The sequence below is a fragment of the Oncorhynchus kisutch genome, linkage group LG10, assembly GCF_002021735.2.
Source record: "Oncorhynchus kisutch isolate 150728-3 linkage group LG10, Okis_V2, whole genome shotgun sequence".
Taxonomy (NCBI): domain Eukaryota; kingdom Metazoa; phylum Chordata; class Actinopteri; order Salmoniformes; family Salmonidae; genus Oncorhynchus; species Oncorhynchus kisutch.
This window is the reverse complement of record NC_034183.2, coordinates 29,306,063-29,318,289: the sequence shown is the minus strand read 5'-3', so window position 1 is coordinate 29,318,289 and position 12,227 is coordinate 29,306,063. Positions and strand designations below refer to the sequence as shown.

General features: G+C 46.0%; 1 protein-coding gene across 32 annotated transcripts in view; it reads left to right on the top strand.

Annotated features, from left to right (window-relative positions):
• Window positions 1-12,227, top strand: part of LOC109898017 (protein furry homolog-like) — a 91,594-nt gene that overhangs the window by 43,445 nt on the left and 35,922 nt on the right. For all 32 annotated transcript variants that reach the window (XM_031833500.1, XM_031833499.1, XM_031833470.1 and 29 more), the window contains 9 exons: window positions 384-586; window positions 3,973-4,026; window positions 5,330-5,469; window positions 5,643-5,739; window positions 6,531-6,610; window positions 10,311-10,391; window positions 10,596-10,764; window positions 11,495-11,587; window positions 12,062-12,160. In XM_031833500.1, the coding sequence (XP_031689360.1) occupies window positions 467-586; window positions 3,973-4,026; window positions 5,330-5,469; window positions 5,643-5,739; window positions 6,531-6,610; window positions 10,311-10,391; window positions 10,596-10,764; window positions 11,495-11,587; window positions 12,062-12,160 (933 nt within the window). In that variant the 5' untranslated portion in view covers window positions 384-466. The remainder of the gene's footprint in view (window positions 1-383; window positions 587-3,972; window positions 4,027-5,329; window positions 5,470-5,642; window positions 5,740-6,530; window positions 6,611-10,310; window positions 10,392-10,595; window positions 10,765-11,494; window positions 11,588-12,061; window positions 12,161-12,227) is intronic.

The following is a 12,227-nucleotide window of genomic DNA, read 5'->3' as shown; positions in this document are numbered from 1 at the left end:
CGGTGTAGTCCAGTGAGGCCAGAGACCAATGCTACATCCCTTTTACCCAACATTGAATGTGTGCTGTCCTCATAGCCTGCAGTTAGTTGGGTGATGGTAAACTTTTCTAGTGAAATCAAGCAACCAATAGGTTATAGGCTAATCAAATGTGTAGATTTTTTTTGTTGTCTTCCACTGAGCACCCACTGGCATACTAGCATAGCTCCTCTGTGTGTTTTAGGTTGATTATTGAGGTTCCTTCTCTCTTTCATCTCTCCACTGCTCTCTCTCTCTGTTTGGATTATAGCTGACTCCTGACCTCCAGTCATGTGATGGTGTTCAGAATCACTGCCTGCTCTCTCTAAGCAGTGTCTCTGACCTGTCCCCTCTCTCTCTCCCTGCAGCCTCGGCCCCAGTCAGCAGTGTGAGTAGACGCCGCGCCCCCTCCGTGGCCCCCCTGTCGTGGGAGAAGCGAAACGCCGCCGCCATGTCGAGCATCACCATCGACCCCGAGCTCAAGCCCGGGGAGTTTGTCATCAAGAGCCTGTTGGCTGAGTTTGCTGTGCTGGCTGAGAAGAAGATTGAGGTGGTGATGGCTGAACCGCTGGTGAGTTGCTGTGATCTGAGAGCGAGGAAGTAAGGCCACATTTCAAATCAACCCCTAGCCCTGAATCCTAGGCACTTGTCTGAAAGAATTGGATAGGTGAAGCAATAAAAAAAAATATATTCATTTATTTGACCCCTTTTGTCCCCAATTTCGTGATATCCAATTTTAGTTAGTCTTGTCCCATCGCTGCAACTCCCTTACGGACACGGCAGAGGCGACGGTCCTCCGAAACACGACCTTGCCAAGCTGCACTGCTTCTTGACACTGCTCGCTTAACCTGGAAGCCAGCCGCACCAATGTGTCAGAGGAAACATCGTCCAGCTAGCGACTGAAGTCAGCTTGCAGGTGCCAAGCCCGCCACGAGTCGCTAGAGCACGATGGGACAAGGAAATCCCGGCAGGCCAAACCCTCCCCTAACCCGGATGATGCTGGGCCAATGGTGCGCCGCCTCATGAGTCTCCCGGTCACAGCCGCCTGTGAGACAGCCTGGGATCGAACCCGGGTCTGCAGTGACTCCTCAAGCAATGCAGTGCTTTAGACCGCTGCTCCACTCGGGAGGCCCATTGAAGCAATATTCTGACCGATATTGCAATGTGCTTTTACCTTTCAGATCTACATAGGCGAGCCACTACAAATAGGGGAACTAACTGTTTATTTGGAATTAAGCAAAACGTTTAAGGCTATTCTCACTAGCTGTTAATCAGGCCGTGTCCTTAGCCAAGTACTGCTCTGTAGCAGGAACTAAGGGCCAAAGAGGTTAAATGTCATTTTTCTAGTGACTGCTTAATGTTCAGTCTGTAAACAGACACATCCTTAAACTTGGAGGGGTGTATGTGTGTGATTTCTTCCTCTGTGTGTGTGAACGTCTAGAGTGTGAGAAATGAGGCACATTCCAATGTGCTTTCCCAGAATTGGAGCAATAACATTTTTCTAGGAATCTAGAGCTTTTTCTACCCGGATATCGAGACTCCGTGGGAGGTGTAATCCCATGCCTTAGCTAGGGGCTGGGAGGTGTGTGTGTGTTGGACACTCGACTGTTCTCTCCATTTAGCTCTTTTCATCTCTCTATTCATTTATCTGAGTGCTTCCCTCGATCTGCTGCCATCCCCTCTCTCTCACCCCTTCTTTCTCTCTCACCCCGTCATTCTCTCTCCCTGGTCCCTGGCTGGTGTGTTTGTCCAGTGGTCAGCTGGTAAATAGACTCCTGACTGACTGTCTACTCAGGGGCTGCTAGGCTGGTAATGACCCCAGGCTGATGGCAGAGCTCGTTCACTGTCAATTGCTATACTCTATATCGGGGCGGGCGGGGGGGGGGGCTAAAAGTACGGCCCAGGGGCCGTATCCTGCCTGCCGGGCACTTCAATCTGGCACGTGAGGCACAAAAATAAACATTATATACACACAGACTATGTGTGTACAGTGGGGCAAAAAAGTATTTAGTCAGCCACCAATTGTGCAAGCTCTGCCACTTAAAAAGATGAGAGAGGCCTGTAATTTTCATCATAGGTACACTTCAACTATGACAGAGAAAATGAGACATTTCTTTCAAGAAAATCACATTGTAGGATTTTTAATGAATTTATTTGCAAATTATGGTGGAAAATAAGTATTTGGTCACCTTCAAACAAGCAAGATTTCTGGCTCTCACAGACCTGTAACTTCTTCTTTAAGAGGCTCCTCTGTCCTCCACTCGTTACCTGTATTAATGGCACTTGTTTAAAGTTGTTATCAGTATAAAAGACACCTGTCCACAACCTCAAACAGTCACACTCCAAACTCCACTATGGCCAAGACCAAAGAGCTGTCAAAGGACACCAGAAACAAAATTGTAGACCTGCACCAGGCTGGGAAGACTGAATCTGCAATAGGTAAGCAGCTTGGTTTGAAGAAATCAACTGTGGGAGCAATTATTAGGAAATGGAAGACATACAAGACCACTGATAATCTCCCTCGTTCTGGGGCTCCACGCAAGATCTCACCCCGTGGGGTCAAAATGATCACAAGAACGGTGAGCAAAAATCCCAGAACCACACCTAGTGAATGACCTGCAGAGAGCTGGGACCAAAATAACAAAGCCTACCATCAGTAACACACTACGCCTCCAGGGACTCAAATCCTGCAGTGCCAGACGTGTCCCCCTGCTTAAGCCAGTACATGTCCAGGCCCGTCTGAAGTTTGCTAGAGAGCATTTGGATGATCCAGAAGATTGGGAGAATGTCATATGGTCAGATGAAATCAAAATATAACTTTTTGGTCAAATCTCAACTCGTCGTGTTTGGAGGACAAAGAATGCCGAGTTGCATCCAAAGAACATCATACCTACTGTGAAGCATGGGGGTGAAAACATCATACTTTGGGGCTGTTTTTCTGCAAAGGGACCAGGACGACTGATCCGTGTAAAGGAAAGAATGAATGGGGCCATGTATCGTGAGATTTCGAGTGAAAACCTCCTCCCAACAGCAAGGGCTTTGAAGATGAAACGTGGCTGGGTCTTTCAGCATGACAATGATCCCAAACACATCGCCCGGGCAACGGAGTGGCTTCGTAAGAAGCATTTCAAGGTCCTGGAGTGGCCTAGCCAGTCTCCAGATCTCAACCCCATAGAAAATCTTTGGAGGGAGTTGAAAGTCCGTGTTGCCCAGCAACAGCCCCAAAACATCACTGCTCTAGAGGAGATCTGCATGGAGGAATGGGCCAAAATACCAGCAACAGTGTGTGAAAACCTTGTGAAGACTTACAGAAAACGTTTGACCTCTGTCATTGCCAACAAAGGGTGTATAACAAAGTATTGAGAACTTTTGTTATTGACCAAATACTTATTTTCCACCATAATTTGCAAATAATTTCATAAAAAATCCTACAATGTGATTTTCTGGATTTTCTCATTTTGTCTGTCATTTTTTAAGTGTACCTATGATGAACATTACAGGCCTCTCTCATCTTTTTAAGTGGGAGAACTTGCACAATTGGTGGCTGACTAAATACTTTTTTGCCCCACTGTATATATATATTTTTTTCTCCCCAATTTCGTTGGTTCCAATTGTCCCATCGTTGCAACTCCCGTACGGACTCGGGAGAGGCGACGGTCGAGAGCTGCGCGTCCCCTGAAACACGACCCAGCCAAGCCGCACTGCTTCTTGACACAATGCTTTGCTTCTTGACACAATGCCCGCTTAACCCGGAAGCCAGCCGCACCAATGTGTCGGAGGAAACACCGTACACCTGGCGACCGTGTCAGCGCGCATTGTCTCATCTCCTGTTTCACCTGGCCCCACATCCAGGGGTCTGCTGGTATCAGTGACATGGGGGTCCTATTATGTCAGGAATCCATATTTGTCCTTTGCGAACTTGACTGACAGCCCTGTTTCTGTCTTTCTCTCCCTCAGGAGAAACTGTTGTCGCGATCCCTCCAAAGAGGGGAAGATGCGCAATTTGATCAGGTGAGTTCTAATGTGTGTGTGTGTGTGTGTGTGTGTGCACATGCATTGTTACATAGTCTATCCCTCCCTCCCCCACCCTCCCATCCATACAGTAGTTGAATTCTCCAGCTCCACCCAAGCAATCCCCACAGTGCCCCATGCATCCCTCATCTCCAACTGGTTCCTGCAGAACTTTGAACAATGGAGCTGCTGCGGAGTGCTTTGTTCAGCACAACACAAAGTCAATGAGGATATGGCGCTATAGATCCAGCTGCCTCCATTGTGACTGGGTGAGGGAGAGGGGGCATACAGGGAGGGGGAGGGGAGTGGGCACAGAATCGCTGTGTCATCCTCCGCACTAAATCAGTGTCGGGCGCTGGAGTGTGTCCGCCTGGCGCCTGGAGGGCTCAGAGAGCAGTTGCATAACTCTCCCTCCCAGCATCCATCATCCAGCACCCTCAGCACACTGCCCCTCACAGCATACACTGACATGCACTTAATTCAGGCACGCGCCATTCATTGTGCGGAAAGGTACGATTACTCGGCCCAGCTGCATATTGCCTGACTGTGAACACTACACACTTGACATACATATGACTATGATTGCTCTGGTGCATGTTATAGAAGAACAACTGAGGATAATGTACCGTAAACCACGTACATTTATTGCGAGCATTATGGCTCTATACCCCTACCATTTTGTCTACCATGATGTTGATAAAATATCCATGGTATGAGGTTGCAATTCACCCTCTGTTCGTTTAACATATTTGATCTGATGATCAAAGTGCTGAGGAGGTATTTCAGCCAGAGCCTGTTTGTTGGTCGGCCCTGACGTACTCACTGTAGGGCCACTGCAGAGCCCTTTGCTGTGGCGGCTGCAGCGCCAGCTAGCCGCTCAATAGGATAGGACCTCACTGTGCTCGACACGTCAGCGAACACCGCACTCACAATCCCAGTCGATACATCCTGTTCTCTACTGTATGTCACCCAGTAATTACGTCATCTCCCCGCAATCCCTCTCTCTTTCTAGACCCCCCCCCCCCCACTCCCCTGTATCCCTTTCCCTGCATCCTCCTTTCTCCTCATCTCAACTTACAGTGGAGCCTTTTCTCTGTGGTGGTAGAATGGGCTGTCTACATAAAATATAGCGCCTCTGTCTGTGTGTAATGATGTGTGTAATATTGGCGATGAAGCTGTCTGTTCCCGTGAAGATGTTTGTATTTATGTATTTTACTTTTTTTGTTGTACATTCTCATCCTCTGGTAAGCTATAATAACGTGTGTCGACTCTATTGTGAAGCGTCTGCGTGCTCTTCTCACAGTTAATAAGCTCTATGAGCTCCATAGCGGAACACTGTTTGCCCTCCCTGTTGCGCACACTGTTTGACTGGTACCGGCGGCAGAGTGGCACCGAGGATGAGTCGTATGAGTACAGGCCTCGTTCCAGCACCAAGTCCAAAGGGTACGATACTCCTGTTATCTGCTCATCCCTCTCTCCTGTCCTCCCCTCACTTCCTGCTCCTGAACAATCAATCTGTTTCTGGTAAGCTTGTTTAGTGTTATTCAGTCCGTCATAACCCTCTCTCTCTCTCTCTCTCTCTCTCTCTCTCTCTCTCTCTCTCTCTCTCTCCATAGGGATGAACAGCATCGGGATAAAGACTACCTATTGGAGCGGAGGGATTTAGCCATAGATTTCATTTTCTGTTTAGTTTCAGTAGAAGTTTTAAAACAGGTAAGTCCTGTTTTAACTTTACTTCTGTTTGTTTGTCTGTGCTGTCAGTCCTCTCCCAGCGTCCCGAGTGGCGCAGCGGTCTAAGGCACTGCATCGCAGCGCTTGATGCGTCATTAGACCTGGGTTCGATCCCAGGCTCTGTCCCAACCGGCCGTGACCGGGAATTCCCATTGGGCGGTGCAAAATTGGCCTGCGTCGTCCGGGTTAGGGGAGGGTTTGGCCTGTGTCGTCCGGGTTAGGGGAGGGTTTGGCCTGCGTCGTCCGGGTTAGGGGAGGGTTTGGCCGGGGGGGGCTCTAACGACTCCTTGTGCCGGGCACCTGCAAGCTGACTTCAGTCGTCCGTTGAGCGGTTAATCCTCCGACACATTGGTGCGCTGGTTAAGCGAGCGGGTGGTAAGAATTGTGATTTGGCGTGTCATGTTTTGAAGGACACATGACTCTACCTTCGGCCTCTCCTTAGCCTGTTGGGGAGTTGCAGTGATGAGACAAGATCGCTATTGTAGATCACGAAATTGGGGAGAAAAAAGGGGGTATAAAAATAAATGAGTCCTCTCCCTTAGTGTGGTCAATGCAATGTCAGCATACCGAGCTGTCATCCTAAACTACACCATCTAGACCGACAGCAGACTAATCCAAACCACACGCTTAGACCAACCAGCCCTGACTGAGCATAGAGCTTGGTTGTCCTTGGCTACAACAGGGAGGAGAATGAATGTTAGCAAAGAGAGAGGGAGACAGCATGAAGTATCAATGTGCCTATTATGACTGGTGATTTAATGTTTGCGTCACAGATTCCTCTTCATCCAGTGCCAGACGCTTTAGTACATGAAGTTCTGAACCTGGCATTCAAGCACTTTAAACACAAAGAGGGGTAAGTGTAAACGACACACACACACCAGACCTGGGATGACTCTAGTTATAACTATCCTTTGTGATCAATTCAGGGGAACAAATAGTTACTTAGGAAGTGACTACAGCTATTTGAATACAGATCTGAGAAAGCAAGTACTTTTAAATATTTGAATACTGATCTCAGGAAGTGGTTGGTTTAAAAAACATATATATATATCTTTTTTTGAAACTATTGGATTGGCTGCCTTCAGCTAATGGCAGGGCTGTATCTGGAACTGTATGTTGAGGATAAAAATTGAATGATTTGTGCAAACACAATCTCCTGTACTATTCCAGTATACCAGACTTTGATCTACACATATTTGATACTTTGATCTACCGAATACATTTCTATCGGACAATTCAGGAGATCTCCATTCTCCCGAATGTCCATTGCCCCAGGTTTACATTATCACGTCAAGCCAATTATATTTTGTGGAGGGAAGAATAAATAAGTTGTGACGCTCAACTATTGTATGGCTCTTTCAACATGCCACTGAAAAGGTTAAAAGCTTCAATTAATTTGATGAAAGCTGAAAATACTGTAGAGTAATTCAAAGCCATTTGCAAACAGCAAGTTGAACCTCTTTGTCGAGCCGAGGGTAAGTGTTTTTTCAAGCACACACACAATACCATCTTTAAAGGGATAGTTTACTCGGAATACAGAGTAACATGATTTCCCACTGAACTCTGCTGTAGTTGATTCAACAAGGCCGTTTTGGGATATTTAGGTTCCTTCCGACACTTAATAGAAATATTTTATTACTGTGAGCATTCTCCTAAACGTTTAACATTAAAGTGTTCTTGTGCCTGTGTAATAAAACTGTAATTACTTTTGGCGCAACATTTTTATGAGCGTGTTATATAATACTTTCGTAGTAGCATTTTAATTGCGCGGCAATTACAGTTTTTGTAACTACTGTACACAAGGAAGTTTCACATTTTAATGTCACATGCACAAGTACAGTGATATGCCTTTCTTGTAAGCGCTAATCCTACAAATGCAGTAATCAATAAAAATGTAATACTAAAACTAACAAGGTAGAACAAAAACACACGATATAGAAATAACACAAACTATACTATATACAGCATACTACTATATATGCGTATGCAGAGTCAGTTCCAGTACAATATTTACAATGTTTAGGGATACCGGATTGATAGAGGTGGATATGTATAGGGGTAAGGTGACCAGGCATCAGGATGTATGATAAACAGAGTAGCAGCAGCTTATAGGGTGATTGTGTGTGTGTGTGTGTGTGTGTAGAGTCAGTGTAGAAGTATGTGCATACGTGTGTGTGTCTTCGCAAACTGTGGAGTGGGCATTTTGTATGTGAGGAGTATCGGTGTGCGTAGTATGTAAGACCCTGTGAGTGTGCATGGAGACGGTGCAAAAATAAGAATAAATTACGAAGGTCAACTCCGATAGTCTGTGTAGCCATTCTGTTAGAAATTAAGCAGTCTTATGGCTATGGGATTGAATCTGTTCAGGAGCCTGTTGGTGTCAGACTTGATGCACCGATGGCACTTGCTGTGCAGAAGCAGAGAGAACAGTCTATGGCTTGAGTAGTTGGAGTCTGGAACGGTTTTCTTGACCTTCCTTTCAAACCCCTGATGTAGAGGTCCTGGATGGCAGGGAGCCCTGCCCCAGTGATGTTAATGGGCAGTCCCATTTTGAGGATTTGAGGGCCCATGCCAAACCTTTTCAACCTCCTGAGGGAGAAGGTGCTGTCGCACCTTCACTGTGCGAGTGTATGACCATATTAAGTTCCTACTGATTTGGACACTGAGGAAATTGATGTTCTTGACTGACTTCACTACAGCCCCGTGGATGGGGACATGCCTGCCCCCCCCCCCCCCCTCCTTGGTCTTAGTGACTTTGAGGGAGAGGCTGTTTCAGCCCTACCCTGCCAGGTCACTGACCACCCACCTGTAGGCTGTCGCATCGTGGCCGGTCATCAGGCCTACCACCGTCGTGTCCTCAGAACTTGATGGTATTGGAGTTGTGGGTGATCAGGGAGTACTGGAGGGGACTGAGCACACACCCCTGTGGGGCCCCCGTGTTGAGGGTCAGTGTGGCGGAAGTGACGTTGTCTACCCTCACCACCTGGGGTCGGCACGTCAGGAAGTCCAGGATCCAGTTGCAGAGGAAGGTGTTCAGACCTAGGGTCCTAAGCTTGGTGACAAGCTTGGAGGGGACAATGGTGTTGAATGCTGAGCTGTCTTATCTAAGTGGGTGAGGGCACAATTGAGATTGCGTCGTCTGTGGAACTGTTGAGGTGGTCTGCAAATTGTAGTGGGTCTAAACTGTCTGGCACTATGACGTTGACGTGTGCCGTAACCAGCCTCTCAAAGCACTTCATGATTACAGATGTGAGTGCTACAAGGAGGTAGTCATTGTGGCATGAAGCCATGGAGTTCTTGGGAACAGGCATGATGGTGGTCATCTTAAAACGTGGGGGTTCTCTGAGAATGTGCCCTGGCATGCTACCAGGTGACTGTTCCCTATTCCATGGAATAACTCTATTATTATGTAACAACTTTGCTACGGTAATAATCACAAAGTTACAAAGAACTTCATGTCAAGTATTACTGTATTACCTGTCTCAGCCATTATGAAAATACATTTGTCAGTCATTTTGAAGCTGCACAATTGGTCTACTCTAATGTTGAGGTGATTTGAATGTCCCTCATGTTTAGTTCTAGGGTAAATAGGCTGTATTAAGATGTATATCTAAGAGCCCTTAAAACCATGTGCTTATGATCCTTTTTTTTCCCTTAAAAAAAAAAACCAATTTCACTAACTTGTAGATATTGGTTCTTCATCAAATATTTTGTTGGTTTTCAATTTAATTGCATATATTCAAATATTTTAAAATGTTGCTTTGGTTTTCTGAGAGGTATTCAAAATAGTTTCAAATGTTATTGTTTTTTGGAGACCTGTATTTGAATATCAAATCATTTTTGCCTTTTAGTTGTAACTATATAGACTAAATTCGACTACCTTGAGTATTTGAAAAGTTGGTATTTTCAAATAAATAAATAAGTTACAGCTTTTTTTCTGCCTAGGTCTGATATATATATATATATACCAGCGGTGTTCATTCTGACCCTGCGAGGGCCGGAGCCTGCTGGTTTTCTGTTCTACCTGATAATTAATTGCACACACCTGTTTCCCAGGTCTAAATCAGTCCCTGCTTTGAGGGGAACAATGAAAAAACGCAATGGAACTGGCTTCGATGTCCACAGTTGAGTTGTGAGGGCTATATACAGTACAGTACTCTAAGTCCAACACAGATAATATTCCTGAGTGGTTTTGGCTCTGCAGCGCAGTGACTCATTACTCATTACTGTTTGGATAGACTGTTTTTATAACCCATGTGTGTGACTTTATGGCCTGTCCACATCATTGTCACTTACAGAAAACACAATCGCCACTTGTTAGACAAGTTGAGTAAACCGTCACTCAACTGTTTCAACCCTACATTATACAGCCACATACCTCTGGTTTTTACAGAGATGACTGTTTGGGATGATATTTCCTTTAATAGTTTTGTTTGTTCAGCTGCTTCTCACAGGTCTGTTTATGGGTCAGTGTCTTCGTACACCCATGTTAAAATATTACGAGAGCTACTTCACTTTGTGTGGGTGGGTCAACGATGTCTTCTGATTGACAGGTACTCCGGCCCCAACACTGGCAATGTGCACATCATAGCAGACCTGTATGCGGAGGTCATCGGAGTTCTCACACAGTCAAAGTAAGCGTTTTCTCCTTGGTGTTTTTCCATGTTCAAGTCCTCTCAACACCGTCGAAATAACTGAACAGGTCACTCCTGTTTTATTCACATGCCACTTCTAAACTACATGTTAAAAATGCGCCAACTCCTTATGAAAGACTCAGTCCGTTGAATCAGAGGCTGAGTCAGACGCTAAATCGGTGTAATGTGCGTTGGTCACTCCAGGTTCCAGGCGGTGCGTAAGAAGTTCATCACGGAGCTGAAGGAGCTGAGGCAGAAGGAGCAGAGCCCCTACGTGGTCCAGAGCATCATCAGCCTCATCATGGGCATGAAGTTCTTCAGGGTCAAGATGTACCCCGTGGAGGACTTCGAGGCCTCCTTCCAGTTCATGCAGGTCAGTTATCCTGGGTCAGGTTCATTTAGAGCACACCGTAGCAAACCGTACCAAGAAAAGAAGCGTTCCTCATTGGACAAGTTCAGGCATTCCTTCCCTGTTTTCAAAACTTCAGTTTTTGGTGAATTCAACCCTGATGTGTCCAAGCAACAGACGTTGATCTAATCTACTGGATGCCCAGACTGTACGGTACTGTATGTCTGATTGTGTCCGAGTGGCTCCGTATGCTCGACTGATGGCTCTCAGCGGAACCACTGTAGACCCATTAGAGGTTTTACTGCAGCCCTTTTGTTGGGACTCAGCAGCTCTCTGTAGCAGAGCCTCATAAAGCCAGAGTAACGATCAGATAGCAGAACATTGTGCCAAGAGGAGTGTGTGCGTTGTAGGCCCAGCCAAGAGCACTGAACGGAGCAATGCCTTGTCGTTAAGCTCAATACGGCAGCAAAAATCTTGCTCAATATGCTCCCCTTGAAACAAGCCCTGATTTTTTTTCCCAGCATGTTAATGGAATATGTTGGGTAATATGCAGAGATTTGGGGGTTTTAGGCTGGGTTTCTGTACAGCACTTTGTGATATAAAGCCCTTCTTACATCAGCTGATAAATACATTTTGATTCTGCCCATATGCGAGAATCCGTTGCACTGTCTTGGTTTTATGTGTCCAATGGGTTTGTGGATCTGTCACACTGTTTGTCCTCATCCATGTTGGTATGGCTCTGTGTGTTCCTCAGGAGTGTGCCCAGTATTTCCTGGAGGTGAAGGATAAGGACATAAAGCATGCATTGGCTGGCCTCTTTGTTGAGATCCTCATCCCTGTTGCTGCTGTGAGTACCAACCAGACAACATAATACAAAACATGGGAAAACCCCACATTCCACAGATAGATTACACTGTGTTAGTTACCATAGAAAGCACATTAGATTGGCTGCATCTGAAATTGCACACTATTCCCTAAGTGTGGGCCCTGGTGAAAGTAGTGCAGAATTTTTTTTTTTTCCACCTTTTATTTAACCAGGTAGGCCAGTTGAGGACAAGTTCTCATTTGCAACTGCGACCTGGCCAAGATAAAGCAAAGCAGGGCAACACAAACAACAGCACAGAGTTACACATGGGATAAACAAACGTACAGTCAATAACACAATAGAAAAAGTCTATACACAGTGTGTGCAAATGAGGTAGGATAAGGGAGGTAAGGCAATAAATAGGCCATAGTGGTGACTATAAAGGGAATAGGTTAACATTTTGGTCACACGTATTAATTGAATGAGCTGTGGTGACCCCTTCCTCCCTCCCTGCAGGCGGTGAAGAATGAAGTCAACGTGCCGTGCCTCAAGAACTTTGTGGAGATGCTCTACCAGACAACCTTTGACCTTAGCTCCAGGAAGAAGCACTCTTTGGTAACGTCAGCTCTTCCCTCCCACTTCTCTCTCCCGTCTCTTTTCCCTCTCTCTTTTTTTATTATGT